This window comes from Cervus elaphus, chromosome 16 (assembly GCF_910594005.1).
Source record: "Cervus elaphus chromosome 16, mCerEla1.1, whole genome shotgun sequence".
NCBI lineage: Eukaryota > Metazoa > Chordata > Mammalia > Artiodactyla > Cervidae > Cervus > Cervus elaphus.
In genome coordinates this window covers 2,360,739-2,381,193 of record NC_057830.1, presented here as the reverse complement: position 1 = coordinate 2,381,193, position 20,455 = coordinate 2,360,739, and the positions used below count along the sequence as shown (strand labels likewise).

General features: G+C 44.6%; 1 protein-coding gene across 3 annotated transcripts in view; it reads left to right on the top strand.

Annotated features, from left to right (window-relative positions):
* Positions 1-19,844, top strand: part of CNTRL (centriolin) — an 81,392-nt gene extending 61,548 nt beyond the window's left edge. Inside the window, exons 28-45 of one of the 3 annotated variants that reach the window (XM_043927158.1) lie at positions 6-136; positions 274-414; positions 498-642; positions 1,386-1,550; positions 2,298-2,457; positions 5,622-5,737; positions 5,818-6,035; positions 7,305-7,462; positions 9,384-9,457; positions 10,492-10,680; positions 11,077-11,302; positions 12,737-12,942; positions 13,879-14,019; positions 15,294-15,566; positions 15,737-15,799; positions 17,031-17,237; positions 19,054-19,140; positions 19,383-19,844. In XM_043927158.1, coding sequence (XP_043783093.1) covers positions 6-136; positions 274-414; positions 498-642; positions 1,386-1,550; positions 2,298-2,457; positions 5,622-5,737; positions 5,818-6,035; positions 7,305-7,462; positions 9,384-9,457; positions 10,492-10,680; positions 11,077-11,302; positions 12,737-12,942; positions 13,879-14,019; positions 15,294-15,566; positions 15,737-15,799; positions 17,031-17,237; positions 19,054-19,113 — 2,673 coding nt within the window. In that variant the 3' untranslated portion in view covers positions 19,114-19,140; positions 19,383-19,844. Of the gene's footprint in view, positions 1-5; positions 137-273; positions 415-497; positions 643-1,385; positions 1,551-2,297; positions 2,458-5,621; positions 5,738-5,817; positions 6,036-7,304; positions 7,463-9,383; positions 9,458-10,491; positions 10,681-11,076; positions 11,303-12,736; positions 12,943-13,878; positions 14,020-15,293; positions 15,567-15,736; positions 15,800-17,030; positions 17,238-18,168; positions 18,479-19,053; positions 19,141-19,382 lie in introns of those variants that run through there. The other 2 variants (XM_043927156.1, XM_043927157.1) reach the window with 2 other exon arrangements.
* Positions 19,845-20,455: the final 611 nt, after the last annotated feature.

Genomic DNA, 20,455 nt, shown 5'->3' with positions numbered 1-20,455 from the left:
TCTAGACAAAAAATGCTGTTGAAAAGTTCACTGATGCCAAGAGGAATTTGTTGCAAACTGAGAAAGATGCTGAGGAGTTAGAAAGGAGAGCTCAGGAGACAGCTGTTAACCTTGTCAAAGCTGGCCAGCAGCTCAGGTAGGCAGTCTCCCTCGGCCGCTGATATACCTGGTGAGATGAATGGGAAGTTTGATTCTAAGAGGATGGTAATTGCTTTAGGATAAATAACACGTCAAGTCTAAGGAGTCTGGGGGAAATAAAGCGATGTGTTTCAGATTGTTGCAGGCTGACACCAAGGGTTTGGAGCAGCACAAAATCAAGCAAGAAGAAATCTTGAAAGAGATAAGCCAAGTTGTTGCAGCAAAAGACTCAGACTTCCAGTGTTTAAAGGAGAAGAAGGAAAGACTAACAGAAGAGTAAGTACGGCCTCTGCGCGGCTTCACAGGGCTTGCGCTGGGTGAGGCTCCTGGGGCTCGGTCTCCCTGCCGATTTGCTCTAGTCCTGCTGGCGTTTATAGGCTGCAGAAGCTGCAGAAAGACATCGAGATGGCAGAACGCGCTGAGGATCATCACCTGCAGGTCCTAGAAGAGTCGGAGGCCCTCCTGCAGGCCAAGAGAGCGGAGCTGGACAAGCTGAAGAGCCAGGTATGGCAGTGGCCACGTTCGAAACCAGTTTGTGCTGCTGGGGAGCCTCCATTCGTGTCACGCTTATAAAAATGCTACGTGTTTGTGGAAAAGACTGGAAAATTCGTAGTAAAGTACGAATGAGGCTATACATCCTGGCGGATAAGATTAGAGCCCAACCTAGATTTGAATCTCAGTTCAATATGATATCTTATTGAATGAGTGAGTCTCAAAACATGATCTTTTCTGAGATCATTTATGTTAAATGTGTGTACAAATATTTGTGTTTGAATTTTTAGTCTCTGCCAAAGTACAAACATGGTCATCTGATGAGGGTAGTGAATGTTTTCTGCTTTCTTCCTTTCACATATCTGCATTTTCTGCTTTTCTGTAACTGAATATGTATTGCCCTTAAAATTGTAAGTTTTAAATTTATAAAACGAGTAAATTTTTTAAATCCCTGCCTAACTTTCATTGCCAGGGTGGTGTCAATTGGAATGAAGTACAGATAGGGAAGTTCTTTGAAAACCATAACCTGAGAGATGATCATTGTTCTCATATTCTTGTTTTTGCTGTGATTTGAGTGAGCCCAGGGCCTTTATTAGGCATTTTATGCCTGCACTCCCCAGCCCGGCCTTCCTGACTCTTGCAGCTAAGATAACTAAAATTAGACTGCCACCTCCACACAGCACTTGGCTGGACTAAATACTCCCCATCTCAGCACTTCTGTCAAGCTGTGCATTCTTCCCTTTTCTTCGATGCAGGTAACAGGTCAGCAGCAGGAGATGGCTGTCTTGGACAGACAGTTGGGGCATAAGAAGGAGGAGCTGCATCTACTCCAGGGAAGCATGGTCCAGGCAAGAGCTGACCTCCAGGAAGCGCTGAGATTGGGAGAAAGTGAAGTGACTGAGAAGTGCAGTCACATCAGGGTGTGTTTCTCAGTAGTTTTCAGGAGTCCTGTAGTTTTGTAGATTTATTTCAAGATATTTTCATTGGTTCCCCCCAAAATGCAGATATGAACTCCTGAATCTCGCCGCCCTTTCCCGCCAGCTTGGTGGTCTCTGCCGCCCCGGGACTGTTGGGTGCAGCGGGCCCTCCATGCCATTTTCTGGATGTGCCGAGGCTTTCTGCCTTTCTGTTTCTCATGCCATTTCTTCAGGAATTTTCTTTCTGGGAGTGCCCAGATCTGACCTGGTTTTCATAGCTCAGCTTCACGCCACTAAGGGACTTCCCCAACTTTTCCTGGAAGCAGTTTATCTCGCTTCTGAGTCTGGTAACACTCTGTACATTCTCAGGTTCTGCAGAACCGTAGCCTTTCTTGGTGATGTTTCTGTTCCCGGCTTTACTTCCCCAAAAGGTGCTAACAGCCCCTTGAGGGCAGGAGATGGATCTGAATGAATGAGCCTTTCTTCTGTGTGACACACAGCCTTGCCCATAGTAAATAATTGCATATACATTTTAAATGTAGATATTATGTTACTTTTTTACTTCTATTATACTAAAATATGTTAGTGTAAATACAGTGCTATTCTTAATGTAAAACACAAAGATGCGCTTGTTTTCAAATGAGAATTTATATGTGAGACAGTTAATAACAGAACTGATTTTTAAGTATTTTCTATTTACAACTTGGTAGAGGTAGGTTGACTTTTTTCTTTTTTTTCTTCTTTGCATAGGAACTAAAAGGTATTTTGGAAGAACTGAGTTTTCAGAAAGGAGAACTGAATGTCCAGATTAGTGAGAAAAAAAATCAACTTTCACTTATAAAGCAAGAAATTGAAAAAGAGGAAGAAAATCTTCAGGTAGTTTTAGGGCAGATATCTAAACATAAAACTGGTAAGTTTAAAGTTTAACCTTATTTCTAATCAAAGAAAAGCAGATTATAAATGGAATATTTAAATTGACTGAAAGCAAAACAATCATTTTCATTGCTAACAGGGTGTGATGAAAGAAGGCCACTTACAGGCTGTTGATTGAATTATAAAATCAAACAACTTCCCAGTGTCTTAAACTCTTAAAATACACACCTGTTAAACTTACTAGGTAGCCGTTTCTAGTTATCTAGAGAGGGCAATATGCACATCACAGCAATATTTATTTCTCTTTTTCAATTTTATTAAGAAATAAGCCTTAATTTCCTTGTTTTACAAATTAAGCTGAGTACTTACAGTAGAATTTATAATGACAAAATTTGGAAACAAATGACCAATTTAAAAACCATATTTTAATATTTAATGACATGCAAAAATGCTGATGAAAGAAAAGTGAAAAAATAGATAAAAACTAAACATTGAAAGTAGTCCTGATTTGTTTTAAAATATATGTGTGTGGGGACTTCCCTGGCAGTCCAGTGATTAAGACCTCACCTTCCAATGCAGAGGGTGCAGGTTTAATCCTTGTCAGGGAGCTAAGATCCTACATGCTTCACAGCTAAAAAACCAAAACATAAACTAGAAGTAATGTTGCAGCAAATTCAATAAAGACTTTAAAAATGGTCCACATTTTTGGATGGTCCACATCCAAAAAACTTAAAAAACAAAAAGTCGGTTAAAGTGTTAAGTGAAGTAAAAGTCACTCAGTTATGTCTGACTTATTGCGACCCCATAGACTGTAGCCTGCCAGGCTCCTCTGTGGATGGAATTCTCCAAGCAAGAATACTAGAGTGAGTTGCCATTTGCTTCTCCAAGGGATCTTCCTGACCCAGGGATCGAACCTGGGTCTCCCACAGTGCAGGCAGATTTTTTACTGTCTGAGCCACCAAAATATTAAAAAAATAAAATATGTGTGTGGTTATGTGTACACACCCGCACATAAACTTCTGGAAGGAAATTATCAAAGTGCTATTGCAGTAGTGATCATTTTTGGATGGTAGGATAATGATGTGTTTTTATTTTTTTCTTTTATACTTTTTTCAAATTTTATGTAATGAACAAATATTCTTATAATCAGAAAAAGTAGTTAATATTTAGAAATCTATATTTCAAAGGACAAAAGAATTGATATATAAATTTCAGCTGATATATTTTGAAGTTTTTGATGTATTTTGAACATTTCATGCAAAGATAGGCTCAATAAAGGACAGAAATGGCATGGACCTAACAGAAGCAGAAGATACTAAGAAGAGGTGGCAAGAATACACAGAGAAGAACTGTACAAAAAAAGATCTTCACGACCCAGATAATCACGATGGTGTGATCACTCACCTAGAGCCAGACATCCTGGACTGTGAAGTCAAATGGGCCTTAGGAAGCATCACTACAAACAAAGCTAGTGGAGGTGATGGAATTCCAGTTGAGCTATTTCAAATCCTAAAAGATGATGCTGTGAAAATGCTGCACTCAATATGCCAGCGAATTTGGAAAACTCAGCAGTGGCCACAGGACTGGAAAAGGTCAGTTTTCATTCCAATCCCAAAGAAAGGCAATGCCAAAGAATGCTCAAACTACCGCACAATTGCACTCATCTCACACGCTAGTAAAGTAATGCTTAAAATACTCCAAGCCAGGCTTCAGCAATACGTGAACCGAGAGCTTCCAGATGTTCAAGCTGGTTTTAGAAAAGGCAGAGGAACCAGAGATCAAATTGCCAGCATCCTCTGGATCATCGAAAAAGCAAGAGAGTTCCAGAAAAACATTTATTTCTGCTTTATTAACTGTGCCAAAGCCTTTGACTGTGTGGATCACAATAAACTGTGGAAAATTCTGAAAGAGATGGGAATACCAGACAACCTGACCTGCCTTGAGAAACCTGTATGCAGGTCAAGAAGCAACAGTTAGAACTGGACATGGAACAACAGACTGGTTCCAAATAGGAAAAGGAGTGCGTCAAGGCTGTATATTGTCACCCTGCTTATTTAACTTCTATGCAGAGTACGTCATGCAAAATGTTGGGTTAGATGAAGCACAAGCTAGAATCAAGATTTCCGGGAGAAATATCAATAACCTCATATATGCAGGTGACACCACGCTTATGGCAGAAAGTGAAGAAGAACTAAAGAGCCTCTTGATGAAAGTGAAAGAGGAGAGTGAAAAAGTTGGCTTAAAGCTCAACATTCAGAAAACTAAGATCATGGCATCCAATCCCATCACTTCATGGCAAATAGATGGGGAAACAGTGGCTGACTTTATTTTTCTGGACTCCAAAATCACTGCAGATGGTGATTGTAGCCATGAAATTAAAAGACGCTTACTCCTTGGAAAGCTATGACCAACCTAGACAGCATATTGAAAAGCAGAGACGTTACTTTGTCAACAAAGGTCCATCTGGTCAAGGCTATGGTTTTTCCAGTGGTCATGTATGGATGTGAGAGTTGGACTATAAAGAAAGGTGAGCGCTAAAGAATTGATGCTTTTGAACTGTGGTGTTGGAGAAGGCTCTTGAGAGTCCCTGGGACTGCAAGGAGATCCAGGCAGTCCATTGTAAAGGAGATCAGTCCTGGGTGTTCATTGGAAGGACTGATGTTGAAGCTGAAACTCCAATACTTCGGCCACCTGATGCGAAGAGCTGACTCATTGGAAAAGACCCTGATGCTGGGAAAGATTGAGGGCAGGAGGAGAAGGGGACGACAGAGGATGAGATGGTTGGATGGCATCACCAACTCAGTGGACATGGGTTTGGGTGGACTCCCGGAGTTGGTGATGGACAGGGAGGCCTGGCATGCATGGGGTTGCAAAGAGTCAGACATGACTGAGCAACTCAACTGAACTGATTTTGAAGTTTTTCTGTTTATTTTGATTTAAATTCTTTTAGGTAGGGTAAGTTCTTTTAGAACTAGATCTTTGTTGAATATTTGTTTAAATTTTTTCAGCAAATTAATGTTTAGCAATACTTTTAAAGGATTTTTTCATTCAAAATGTAATTAATTAGCTCCATTAATTCAGCACAACATATTTTTATTTTGTTACCTATTGTTATATCAGCCAGTAGCATTATTTTGTGTTTCATTTTGTAATTGTTTCTGCATTCATTTAATAGCCTGGACCATGCTTTGTTTCTCATAGAACTTAAGAATATTCTGGACATGTTGCAACTTGAAAACAATGAGCTGCAAGCATTGAAGCTACAACATGACCAAAAGATGTCTGAGTTAGAGAAGATTCATGTTGAAGTGCTGGAGGTAATAAACAAAGGCATTTTACTGGTAGCAAACCACACAGCCTCCATTTGTACAGTTGAGTCCTCTTTTATCTTCTTTAGGAGAAGCTGGAGTTGGAGAGTTTGCAGCAGACAGCCCTGCGACAGAAGGGGGAGGTGGAGCGGCAGAAGCAGCTCCTAGAGAGGGACACGCGAGAGGCTGAGCGGATGGCTGCTGAGGCCCGGGCGTTGCAGCTGTGTGCTGAGTCTTTGTGCAAACAAAAGGAAGATCTCGAGGAGAAATGTGACAGCTGGGAGAAGAAGCTGGCACAGGCCAAACGGTGAGAGCAGGAACAAATAAACTTGCAAGGTCCCTTCTGGAAGGCTAAAGCGTTATAAACACACTATTTAAAAAATTGGAAAAGGCAAAAAAAAAAAAAAATACACTACAAACTCAATATCACAGTACAATTCACCAGTAGCATTTTGGGGTGAATTTCCCTTTTAGGCTTTTATTTCTCCCTTAAAGCATTTTTTAAAATAACTTGTTATTTAAGTAAAATAATGTATGCTTGGAATATGTGAGTCAGTGGAGAAATATACCTTGTTGTGGGTAGGAAGGCCCAGTATTAACCCAACCCACCTACCAATGCAGGAGACACAGGTTCAATCCCTGAGTTAGAAAGATTTTCTGGAGTAGGAAATGGCAACCCCCTCCAGTATTATTGCCTGGAAAATTCCATGGACAGAGGAGCCTGGCGGGCTACAGTCTGTGAGGTCACAAAGAGTCTGGACACGACAGAGCACACACACAGGCATGCCACAGAATGGGCTTCCCTGGTGGCTCAGTGGTAAAGAGTCTGCCTGCCATGCAGCAGACGTGAGTTTGATCCCCGGGTGGGGAAGATCCCCTGGAGAAGGAAATGACAACCCACTCCAGTGTTCTTGCTTAGAAAACCCATGGACAGAGGAGGCTGGCGGGCTACGGTCCATGGTGTCACAAGAGTCAGATACGACTTAGGGACGGAACAATGGCAGCATACCATAGAATACTACTGGGCAGTAAGGAGCGCTGGAGCATCTGTAACACGCAGCTACATGGGTGCGTCTCAGAGTCGTCATGCGCAGTGAGAGAAGCCAGACAAGAGCCGGTCCATAGTGTGTGATTCCTGTTCATGTGAAGGAACACGGGCTCATACATACTTTTTTTTTTGACAAATCTTATTATACATAAAATTGTGTTTCTTTTTCACTTATAAGTTAAGTCCATTTTAATCACGTTTGGAATTATAAGTGCTATCCATGTTGTCCCTGATTTTTATAAAACTTCAATTTTAGCAAGTCACTTTTTGAAATGACAAACATTTCCGAATGTTCTATTTGGAAAGCTGAAAATAAGGGGGTTTTTTGAGAATGAGTTGAAGAGCCTTACAGTTTGTTAATTCTTGTTAATGTTTCTTATATAGTAAATTATTAATATTATTAATTTATTAATATCATCCAGACTCCACAGCTGCGTTGTGACACGTAACACTATTCCTTAGTTGTCTGGTATATGTGCTTGGACATTTTGTGTTTGACAGTCTGACATATTCTTGCTTGTATTGTAGGGTTTTAGCAGCCACAGAAGAGAATAGCAAAGCAAAGCAATCAGACTTAGAAAGGTTGGAATTGGATATCAGAAAACTGCAACAGGAACTAGACCAACTAAACAGAAACAAACTCTCACTGCACAAAGACATCGCAGGCCTGCAGCAGCAGCTCCGCGGTGAGCGGGCGGCGGGGGGGTGGCTGTCTTCCTTCTGCTTGGTGCTTTTTTTAATTGTTTGCTTTCTTGTTATAGAAATAGATCGTGCTACAGGGCGTGGGGTTTCTTTTAGGAGTGAGAAAAATGTTCTAATATTAGGTATGGTGATGGTTGAACAACTCTGAATTTACCAAAAGCCATGAAATTGTATACTTTAAATGGGTGAAATACATGATATGTGAATTACATCTCAGTAAAGCTGTTTTTTTTTTTTTAAATGAATTCATATTCCTTAGAGAACAATTTTAAAACATAGCAAAGTAACAAAATAAAAATTACTATTGACCACACTCTTCAGAGATAATTTCTAATAGCAATGTAGTAAATATCCTTCCAGATTTTTCCTTGAGGGGTGGTGTGTGTGTATAGATTTAAAAGCAAAAATGGACATAACATATTTATGACCAAATCTTTATAAATCCTCATGATTGTTTATTTATAAGTTACTCATAAGTAGGAGAGGGTGTGGAGAGAAGGGAACCCTCTTACACTGTTGGTGGGAATGCAAACTAGTACAGCCACTATGAAGAACAGTGTGGAGATTCCTTAAAAAACTGGAAATAGAACTGCCATATGACCCAGCAATCCCACTCCTGGGCATACACACCAAGGAAACCAGAACAGAAAGAGACACTTGTACCCCCAATGTTCATTGCAGCACTGTTTATAATAGCCAGGACATGGAAGCAACCTAGATGCCCATCAGCAGACCAATGGATAAGAAAGCTATGGTCCATATACACAATGGAATATTACTCAGCCATTAAAAAGAATACATTTGAATCAATTCTCATGAGATAGATAAAACTGGAGCCCATTATACAGAGTGTAGTAAGCCAAAAAGATAAACACCAATACAGTATACTAACACATATATATGGAATTTAGAAAGATGGTAACGATAACCCTATATGCAAGGCAGAAAAAGAGACACAGATGTATAGAACAGACTTTTGGACTTTACGGGAGAAGGCGAGGGTGGGATGATCTGAGAGAACAGCATCGAAACATGTATATTATCAAGTGTGAAACAGATCTCTAGTCCAGGTTGGATGCATGAGACAAGTGCTCGGGGCTGGTGCACTGGGATGACCCAGAGGGATGGGATGGGGAGGGAGGTGGGAGGGGGGTTCAGGATGGGGAACACATGTAAATCCATGGCTGATTCATGTCAATGTATGGCAAAACCCACTACAATATTGTAAAGTAATTAGCCTCCAACTAATAAAAATAAATGGGAAAAAAAAAAGTTACTAATTCCAGCCAACAGTGTACTTATTGAACACTTCCTGTGTCCTGGGCATGATTGTAGATGTTTCATATGCATTTTATCATTTAATTCTTATAACATTTTTTTGAGGTAGAAACTATTATTTCACCCATTTAAAGATAAGCCAACTTACGCCTAGTTTCCTTGGGACTTGCTTAAGCAAGAAGTGACTTGCTCAAGCTCACCCAGTTAGTAAGTGACAAAACCAGTACAGATTATAAAATTTATTTTAAAATTGTCTTCCTGAAAGGTTGTACCAAATTTACATTTTTATCAGCAGTGTGGAAGGTACCTGTTTTTAAACCACGTACCTCATCAACACTAGGTAATGTGTGTGAGTTTTTTTATCATGAGGTTTTGAATGTGTAAATCTTTTTTTTTTTTTTTTTAATATGTAAGTCTTTAAAAAATGTAAGGCTCCAAGCCCAGATCTGGCTTGTGCATTTACCTCTCTCTTGGCCATGAATAAGATAGGGTGGCGTAATCACCTGTTACACCCTAACAGAAGGAAGTATAAATTCACTTTCAGTCTACATTTTTAAGGGGACTGATGGGAAACTGAAAAATGTATACATATGTATTTCTTATTCTATGTAAATGTTATTTCTGTAGAAAAACGAGAAGCAGTAAACTCATTACAGGAGGAACTAGCTGACGTCCAAGACCATTTGAACCTAGCAAAACAGGTGAGCCTGACAAAGGAAGTCTTCTCGTGGCGCCCTGCGGGCGTGCAGATGGCTGCTTGAAATAACAAATCAAAGACGCTGGTTCTTCTCACATGAGCCGGTCCCGTAGAGCCATTTATCTAACACAAATGTAATATATACCAAACCTTTGATGCAGAGCAGTAATTTTCTAGTTTATTTTAGTCCTAGAATTCTCCATGGAAACAATGCTTTACTCAAAGCTAGTAAGTAAGGGGTGGTGGCCAGAAGAGCCCTATAGTTGGTCAGCCGCTTTCTGAAGGCTTCAGGGACAGATGGACCATCTCTTCCCCATGGCACAGATGAGGTCTTTATGCTTCTCGGCATCTTCCTGCAGTAATTCAGTGTTGTCCTGTGAGATTATTGCCATGATCTGAGTTCCAGAGAACCTCAAGCAAGTTTTAGACCTTAGTTTCTACTCTGTAAGTTATGGGTTAGATTAGACATCTAAATTCCCTTCCTTCTACCTTTAAGATTCTGTGTTTCTAAGATGTTTAAAACTTATTCTGTCCTTTAAAAAGTCTTATACGGGTTCTTGTGAACATTTTTTATGTTGTTAGAAATACGGTAACTTTTCCAAAAGTGTTTAATTAGGGTTCTTTGAAGAAAGAAGTATTTCTTGTTTTGTGAATTGTTTTAACCTATATAAATATTTCAGATGGTAACAAAACCATGACTTTAGGTTCAGTTTCAGTCAGAGTTAAAGCTTGTTCACAGCTTTTCTTACTCTTAGCAATCCTGTGAGGTGGGTGGTGTTTATTCCCACCTCAGTGACAAGATGGCTGAATTTCAGAGGAACTGAGTCTCTTGCTGAGGTTCTGACATCTCTGTCATCTTAGGTACTAAAAAGAGGGAAGTCGGTGATTAAGTTGAGCTCTGGGTACCTTCGTGTGTTTGTTGAAATAACAAACTTTCGGGCTGTCATTGTCGGACTTGGTAGATGGATGCAGGCGTGGCACTCGCGCCTGTGGAGGAGGGGCCTTGTCCGTAGTTTGAGTTTGTTCTTTGGCCTGAAGGACCTGCTCCACACCACCAACTGCCAGGATGTCCTGCTTGCCGAGCAGACCAGGCTGCAGGAGGACCTCCAGGAACGCGTGAAGAAGCTGGAAGGCTGCCAAAAAGAAGAGGAAAGGAAGCAACAGCACCTGCAAGCGCTTCGGAGCGAGGTGGAGGAGAAGGAGCGCGAGCTGGCCCGACAGGAGATGGTACCGCACCCCACGGGCGGTCCGGGAGCCGGGACACTTCCCCAACAAGCATCCCCCCGGCTCTCGCTCCGCTTACCTGCCCTGTGTGACCTGAGGGGGTTTTACACCAGCTCTTTGACTCCCTTGGTATTAATGTTATGGACCATTAAGACTGTGGAACAGGCCCCGTAAAGAATCTTGGTGGCCACGTGTCAATTCCTGCGTATTCCCTCTTCACATGCTAGCCAGATCATTTTCCAGTCCCTCCTTGATCCCCTTTGTAAACAGAACTCACTCTCGATCACTGTGGGCTGTTTGCTACTTTCTGTTTGAGCTGGAGTCTGACTAGTGTCCATGAAGATTCCCTTGGGACACTGTTTGTTAGTTCATGACTGACTAAGGTTGTTCTCTAATAAGACGTTTCAGAGACTCCAGAAAGAGAGAGAAAATGAAGAAAAAAAGTTAGAAGCCAGTAGAGCGGCCCTGCAGGAGCAGCAGCAGCAGCTGGAGAAGGAAATAGCAGACCAGAGGGGCACGCTGGACCAGGTGCTCAGCCAGGTGCTGGGGGCTGAGGAGCGCGTCAGGACTCTGCAGGAGGAGGAGAGGTGGGGTGAGGCCCTGGAGAAGACGCTCTCCCAAACCCGTACGTATCCCGGAGCGCTGCGCCGAGAGGGGAGTCCACTGACTGTCTGATGAAGCGTGTAAAGGAGGCCCAGGCCTCGGCCGTAGCCCAGACAAGAGGCAGGACCGGCGTGGGGGAAATACAGCCCCACACTTGGCCTCCTGGTCCTGCGAAAGATGAGGAAACGCACCCAGAGGGAACAGAGAATCTGTCTTTATGGAGATGGAATTTGATCCCGACACGGTCAGGTGTTTTTCCTTGACTGTATCGCTTTCTTTGAGAATGCTCTTTCAAGGAAGTGGAATATTAAGGCAAAGAAGTGCCAAAAGGTGCCCTAAAGGCTTTCTATAAAAGTACATTAATTCTGACCTTTGGAACAATGATCCATTTCATCTCAACCTATTACAAAAAACAGTATTAACAGTTCTATGATACAGTTGTTGGCCACTGGGTCTGTTTATTCTTTTGAGCCATACATAAAGGAAGTTGACTCCAGGACAAAAGATGGTTCTTAACGTCAGTAAATGAATTTTTTTTTTCTTAGACTTCAGGTTTTAATAATGCTCAGAAAATGTTCTCCCCTGCGGGAACTTTAAGGACTTGGGTTTTGAAAGGGTTATTACTCCTTTTTCCCTGGGAACTCTTGATTCAGACCCAACCATTTCATTTTGAAACAAACCTAAATATGCTGAGTCCGACCATGCCAGAGGTGTGAGAAGTGATATCTGGGCAGGGTGTTGCTTTACAGAGTCCATTACAAAATCTGTGTTAAATGTCACTGTTGTGTATAAGCTTCATTTATTGAGTATACTTACCATGCATTAGGTGTTTGCATGCATGATTCCTGTTAAATACGAGGAAATAGGTTCCTTCTATAGAAAATAAGACTCATGCCATTCCAAATCCTCTGTTCTTTTCCTGCACTGCCTCCTATGAAGGAAAAACTACTGTGTATTTCCCTTTATTTAAAATTAAGTGTATAAAAAAGCGTTTCAGGGACTTCCTTGGCCCTGAATGAAGTGATGAAGACTGCACTTGCAATGCAGGGGGCACGGGTTCAATCCCTGGTCAGGGAACTAAGATCCCACGCACCTCATGGAGCAGCCAAAAAATGAAAAAGTGGAGAAAGGACTTGAATAGATGTTTACATAAATAAGTAAATAAATAAATAGCTTTTCAGTAGCCTGTTCCATGTTCCTTGCACCTCACAGAATTGGTGCTCTCTGGTCTCAAAGACTCAAAAGAGAAAATGGTAGATGTCTGTCACTTTGGAATCAGGTCCTTCAGGAACAAATTACATCAAAAGGCAGCTTTCTCTGAACCTTTTCCTGGGTCAGGGGAGACTTAGACAACTGGCTGGTGGAAAAGAGTGCCCCAGTGAGCGTCCTGTCGTTGTGCAGTCTGCCCTTAGCCAGCCCAGGGCCTCAGGCTAAACTACCTGAAATACTGTTTCAGAACGGCAGCTCTCAGAACGCGAGCAGCAGTTGTTGCAAAAGTCAGCTGAGCTGCTGGCTCTTCAGAAGGAGGCGGACTCTATGAGGGCAGACTTCAGCCTCTTGCGAAACCAGTTCTTGACAGAGAGAAAGAAAGCTGAGAAGCAGGTGGCCAGCCTCAAGGAAGCGCTGAAGACCCAGCGCAGCGAGCTGGAGAAGAACCTTCTCGTGAGTACCCACCGCCCTGCCCGGCAGCTTGTGAGGAGAGGAGCCTTTCAATCTCTAATGAAACATGGCTTCCATGTAGAGAAAACAAATGACTGGGCAACCCAGTCCCTAACCCAGCTGTTGCTTGGGGTACATCTGTGCATAGTTTGTGCCTGAAGCTAATGGTAGATTTTGCCTGTGTCTGGGCTCAGCCCTGGAGGAGTTGGCTGTCTGGCTGGAACGCTGGTCACAGGCTCAGAGCGCTCCCTCGGGGAGCCAGCCTCTGCACACCACTCCAGCAGGGGTGCAGGGGTTTGGGGGTGGGAAAGCCTCTGAAAAGCCTCTTCCCAGCTGCAGTCTGTGCTCACAGGTTTTCTCATTGTGCCCTTTTTGGTCAGCACCAGCTCTAATTAATCATTATCCTAAAACTAGGAGGCTCAATCTGTCACGCTCTTATCCCTGAGATAAATTGTGGGTGGTGGTACTCAAATGAGTTGAAAATGGTTTGGGATGCCTCGAGACTGACGGGCAGTGATAGGGGCTGTCCCAGAAAAGGATTTTTCTAACACCCTTTGGAGGAGTCCATGTCGCCCTGCAGTGTGAATGTTGCTTTCCACCCGGATGTATTTCCCAGAGGGCGGTAACACCCACAGCCGCTGACGTGCAGCAGGACTGTGGAGAGAGGAGGCAGATGTCTGGATTTAATCCTCCCAGGAGCCCTGTGATGGTGGCTGTTGTTCACGTCTCCCAGACAAGGGAGGGTCACCTCATCTCAGTGGCAACACGGCACATCTAGGATTCAGGCTTTCTGCTCCCAGCTCTACCACCACCGCTGCAGAAGGCCGGTCGATCATCCCCTTTACAGCCGGAGCCCAGACAGGAAACGAAGTCTCCGAGCTGGTGAGTGTGCCAGGCAGCAGCACGCACCTCCAGAGTCGTTCTCCTCTCCGGTGCTAGGAGCAGAAGCAGGAGAACAGCTCCATGCAGAAGGAGATGGCGACCATCGAGCAGGTGGCGCGGGACAACCACGAGCGGGCCCGGCGCCTGATGCGGGAGCTCAGCCAGATGCAGCAGGAGTACGCGGAGCTCAAGAAGCAGGTGCGCCGCAGCCCTGGGCGCGGGGAGAACGTCAGACTAGTGATCAGACTGTTCTTCTAGTCTTGAAATTCAGAACTTTCCACAGAAGAAAGTATTTGTTCAAGGGACACTTTTAAAATGCTCCCAAGACACACTTTTGAAATGCCTTAAGTTCACCAAACTTAAGTTAGTTTTTGAAAGAAAAATGGCAATTCTTCAGCATAAAATTTTATCATGTCCCAAAGTGCTGTGTTGAAATACTAGATTTTATGCCAAAAACAAGTCTGTAAGAGACAGACTCCCAAGGAATCCTCTGATCGCCTGTCATGCAGCCGGGCCGAGGAGAGGAGAATAGTTCATCCTCGATGGAGGGTCTCGCCCTAGACCCCCTCGTGTCCCTCCGCCCGTGTCAGGGGCTGGGCCAGCCCAGAGCGCTCCAGTCAGGCTGCTCAGGCCACTCGAGTGGCCTGCTACACTTTGTCCTCTGGATGACCCCATGTGGCCATTTAGTTTCGTCTTTTCCTATAACCACCCCCCAACACACAGACACACAGACACACACGCACACCCCTTTGGCTCAAGAACAAATCACTTTGAAAGGCCCCTTGGCCTCTGTAAGTTCGAGGGCAGTTAGCAGCGGGTGTGACTAGTATCTTCACCGTGCTCTTTATGGAGGAGCCACGTGGCGCGGCCTCAGGTGTTGAACACTCTGTAGCGCCTGAGGGAACCTCCAGACTCCCCGCGCCACCAGATCCTTCCCATGTACAATAAAATCATTCACCCAGACCTCCTCTAAGCCCCTTTCAGTGTTAACATTTATAGCCTAGACCACTACAGCTTGTTTCAGTAAATGGCCCTTTCTCATTTGAGGACCACTAAGGTGCCTCATATAAATTCTCACTTAGCTCTCACATTTCAGGATACAGAGGGTTCAGAAGTCGGCTAGCTGGCCCTGAGTCATCCTGGTAATGTTTATTGGAAATGAGATTGGAACCCAGCTCTGTCCCGCTGCAGAGAGGCTGACTTCTGTAGTGTGGGCCACCGTCAAGCAGCACCGCCCCTGCTTTTCCAGACGGGAGTCGCTCCAATGGGAACGCCAGTAAAGTCGTTTACTTGGTAGCTTAGAGTACTTGAGTAGCTGGAAAAATCGCAAATTTTTACAGTTCTAATCACAATAAATAACATCTGTAGGTCTTCCAGTATATGATACATGTATTTAAAATATTAAATCATTAAATAACAATAACAGTTCAGTTCCAATACTTGGTGGTATTTGACTCTCACTTGCTCTTTAGATGGTAAACCAGAAAGATCTGGAAAGAAGACAAGTAGAAATCAGTGAAGCAATGAGGACACTTAAGTCTGAAGTGAAAGACGAAATCAGAGCCAGCCTAAAGAACCTCAACCAGTTTCTCCCAGAACTGCCAGCAGACCTGGAAGCCATTCTGGAACGGAACGAACACCTGGAAGGAGGCTTGGAGAGCTTGAAAGAGAACTTTCCATTTGCCCTCAGTGAGAAACCATCACCTTTTGAAGAGAAACTGAATTTTTCTCACGTTCACATAATGGTAAGGGCTTATTTATCCTGCTGTTCTCTGGACTTCCTAAAAGGGCCCTTTGGTTCCCACCTCCCCCAGATAAGTCCAGACATAGAATGGAGGGTGGGAGGGAAAGGCGGGTTGGTTACTGACAGTGGTGCTCAGAGACTCTCTGATGGTTCCCTTTTCCTCTGAAAAAGGATGAACACTGGCGTGGAGAAGCTCTCCGGGAGAAACTGCGTCACCGTGAAGATCGACTCAAGGTTGCCCTTTTAAAAGAAAAAAAAAACTAAAAGATGCTTGGCGTGGTGAGGAGATGGGGACGCTGCTCTGTCGCAGCTGTCCCAGCAGTCCTGTAGGTCACACGTTCGAAGCGCAGAGAGGCTGGCATCACAGAGTCAGCAGCAGGGTCAGGGTTCAGAAGCACAAGTTCTGGTGCTCAGCCTGGGGTTCCTTACCCTCGGGGATGCGGCTCTGCCTCAGCTGAAACTGACTGGACCTGCAGACAGAACGTAGAGATGCACTCATAAAAACAAGGCTCGCAGGCCAGTGGTTGGGGAGGGATTGGGGAAACCAGAGAAGTAGGCTTGGGAGTCAAATAAGAAGCTGTTTGGCTCAGGATATGTTGAACTTGGAGGCTTCATGAGATGCACAGGGAAGGATGTCTGTGTAGGCAGCTGAAAATCGGTGTCTAGAATTTAGTTTTAAGGGCTTACCTAAAAATGTGGGGGTGAAGAGTATAGTGGGGAGCTGAAAAATGAGAGGGGGATAGAGCAAGAGAGGACAGAATACGTCTTTGGATATCCGCCACTTGCATCGAGGGCTGAGGGAGCCATGTGCAGTTCCGAGTGAGTGAGGGCCTTCACATCAGGTAGCCTGCTGCCATACGTGGCTATTTAAATGGAAATCCACTGTCATTAAACCAGGTTAAAAATTCAGTTCAGTTACCACATTTCACGTGCTCGACAGCCACACATGACCAGTGGGTGCTGTAGTGGGCAGCAGATACAGAACACGGAGCTTTCCTGTCATTCAGAAGGCTCTGTGGGACAGACAGGGCTTGCTGTCCGCTTTAGTTGGAGGATCATTTCAGAGGCACAGCGGGGAAGCCGGAAAGCAGCGTGGGGTTGAGGATCCCACACACTGTGAGACGCTCTGAAGATACCAAGTGTGAACCAGTCGTCTGAGTCTGAGCAGTGGGGAGCTGGGGCAGGCATCTGGCGAGGAGGAAGCTGAAATCCTGTGTTGTGACCGTGGCGCGGACAGGCTGAGGTCCAGGTCCAGGTCACGATGACACACAGAAGCGCCTTCGGGCACCTGCCCGCACCCCCCACCCCTTTTTTTTTAACTTTTGAAGACGAGGATTTTCAGCAGGCACTTCTATGTTCTGACGGTCAGATTTGCCTTTCAGATGTTAAACGTGAGGAAGCTGCTCAGTACTAGTTCTGACAGTCCCTCTGAGTAAAGCCCTAAATCCTCCCCTGACGCTTCCAGGCCCAGCTCCGGCACTGCATGTCCAAGCAGGCGGAAGTGTTAAGCAAAGGGAAGCGGCAGACGGAGGGCACGCTCCACAGCCTGAGGAGACAGGTCGATGCCTTGGGGGAGCTGGTCTGCAGCACGTCTGTGGACTCCACGTCGTCAGCCACCCTGTCTCAGCTCGAGTCTTCCCTGGCAGAGGACTCCCGTCTTGGACCAAGTCAGGTAGGAGGAGGCTCTTCACACGTGGTCTGACTTGTACCCAGAAAGTCCCTGAAGGCTTTGAGGCCCACAGCCTCCAGCAGACTCAGAAGGACACGAAAAAGTGAAAGTGAAAGTCGCTCAGTCCTGCCCAGCTCTGCGGCCCTGTTGACCATACAGCCCACGGAATTCTCCAGGCCCGAATACTGGAGTGGGGAGCCGTTCCCTTCTCCAGGGGATCTTCCCAACCCAGGGATCGCACCCAGATCTCCCGCACTGCAGGGGGATTCTTCACCAGCTGCGCCACCAGGGTGCCCGAAGGGCATGAGCTTCCCGAGGTTTGAAGGTGGAAGGACACGGATGTCGCCTTCAAATCTCAGGGAAACCTGTCTGAGCGAAGACACAAAATTTTTCATGGTCCCTGGGGAAACTGGAATCAATTGGTTGGTAGTAGATGTATAAAGAAGATAAGCTGAGGATTTAGGAAATCAACTAGGAAACAGGGACATAGTTAATTCTCCTATGAAGGCTTTCCACTTTTGGATTTCCTTATTGTCTATTTGGTAAATACAACGAGCTTAGGGAATTCCCTGGTGGTCCCGTGGTTAAGGATTCTGTGTTCTCACTGCCGAGGGCCCGGGTTCAGCCTCTTGTTGGGGAGCTAACATCCCGTAAGCCATGTGGCACAGTCAAAAATAGAAGAGTTTAGACCTCTGAAGCCAACTTGTGTCCCAGCTTAGTCTGTCCACTTGGGAAAGGTGATTGTGCGAATTGTTAGTCCTAAGCGAAGTTTGAACACAGTTTGAACTCTTAATTCAGAGTCTATTAAAAAAAGCACAACACTGAATTTCATGTTTTCTGTGTGAGACCTAGATGAGGTCAGTAATTATTTAGGAGGAACATAAAATATATTCATGGAATCTGTAAATAGTGAGACAGTATTCCTGTCAGACAGATGACAGCCACCGTTCTGTGTGCCTGGTCTGTGTGTGCTGGCTCAGCGGTGAGGAACCTGCCTGCGATGTGGGAGACCTGGGCTCCATCCTGGGTCAGGAAGACCCCCTGGAGGAAAGCATGGCAACCCACTGCAGTGTTCTGGCCTGGAGGATCCCGCGGACGGAGGAGCCGGCGGGCTACAGTCCACACGGTCGCAGTCAGACACGACTGAAGTGACTTAGCACGCACTGTGTGTGTACTAAACACTTTCCATGTATTGCCTCATTTACATCCTGGGAACTAGGGTTTATCCTTCTATATAAAGAAATTGTAGAACACAAAAAATGATGTCAAGGTCACAGCGAAAGACAAAACCAGGATTTAGAGGCTGATCTGTCTTTACCACAGAGCAGTGTATTGTGTGTCTGAGCCCCAAGAACATTCAAGGCCAGTTTGCGTCTTTAATAGACACACAGCTCGCTCATTAGCAGCAGAGCCAAGATTTGAATATGATCACCTTAAATTTTCCATGGTAGCACCCACGTCAGATAGAGGCCAAAACCACCATGGGCCTCAGGGCAGGCCGTGAGGAAGAACATCAGAGGCACAGAGCTTTATAGAGATGCCGACTCTGGAGGTAGGAGCCCGCAGAGTGGAGACCGGTGCGCAGGGGTGTGGGTGCCGGGCGAGGTTCTCGGCTCACGCGGCAGCCGGGAGCCCCGAGGCGCCCCAGGCCCAGGAGGGGAACAGAGGCGGCGGCAGAGGCACAGTGCGTAGACGGGCTCGTTACAATTATGTTGGGTTCCAGAGTCTTAATCTAGGTGTACGTGGGATGAAAATCTGAACTAGGTTGCAGTTAGGGGGCTGGCTTCTGAGCCTAACGTTGTATCTTCCTTCTTTCCAGAGCTCCTTCCATCAAGTTCTACAAGGTCCATCACAATCAGTAGACAGTTACCGACACTGATGCTATCCTCAACTTGCTGCTCACAGGGTACGTTACAAAAAGTTCATTTATTTATAAATAACTAGCACTTTCAATTGGCAGATGTTGAATTCCAGCTTATCATACAGTCTTAAGAAAAGTAACCTAACTTTTATCCTGGGTAATTTTGTGTGGTGGTTCATCTTAAAACATCTTTCCAAAGAAGTCCTCAAATTTGTGTTTCACCTGTTAGCCATGATGCCGTCACCTAGTTCTGTGGATTTAGCTGAAACCTGTCTTTGCTGTTGCAGGAATTCATCCTTGGTCCTTCCTCACCCTGCCGCAGGACAAGTGGCTCAGCCGGACGAGGAAGCCTTTGCCTGAACACGAGCGAACAAGCTTCACCACCACCTCACTGACGTCGCCGTCAGAACGCCACGTGGTTTTCATCAAGATCCAGTCAGTTCAGATGCTGAGAACTCCACTGTCGTTTATTCCACTTCTACAGTTAGTCAGCGTTTTTGTAAGTCGCCTGTACATATGGGAATATTGTACAGTTTAAACCAGGGTCTTGTATGGCGGAGGGTTTTTTTTAACCTTTGAAATGTGTTATTATAAAACCCATGTTGATCTGCGTCTATAAACTGGTATATCTATAGTTAGAAAAAACAACATACTTAGGATCCTTATTTATAGTGCCAAGAGTTATTTTTGGATCTTGTTTAAAATCTATTTTCATATGAAAATAAAAGATAAAATAAATGTGGGTCTGACATCTGACTTTACATTTCATTCAGATGGTTTTCCATCTCTGTCTGCAGGTTGAAGTATGTTGTATCCATCAATGAATGTATTTTACCATTTGAAAATACCTATTATAAAACTGTAATATATACTTCAGATATACATACTTCTGATGCCTTTCCTCAACGAAAAATATTCTTCAGTGGAAAATTAGGAGAACTTTGGAAAACCTACATGCATTTTAAGTCGTTCAGTCATGTCCGACTCTTTGCAGCCCCCATGGACTGCAAGCCCCCAGGCTCTTGTCCATGGGACTGTTCAGACAAGGACACTGGAGTGGGCTGCCATTTCCTCCTCCAGGGGATCTTCCCATCCAGGGATCGAACCCACGTCTCTTGCACTGGCAGCTAGATTCCTCACTGAGCCGCCTGGGAAGCCCTTGGAGAATCTGACCCAGTGGTAAATTCAAATTGTGTTCAGACTTGAGGTTTTAAAATATTCCCAAGAACTATTTTCTAGGTTCCTGGACAGCTTTTGAACCAGAACAGGTATTATATGCCATGTTACTATATTACAGTTAGCACTATTCTCTGACCACTTACTGAGGTTTATATTCCTAAGAAGTTGCTTGCCTAGAGCT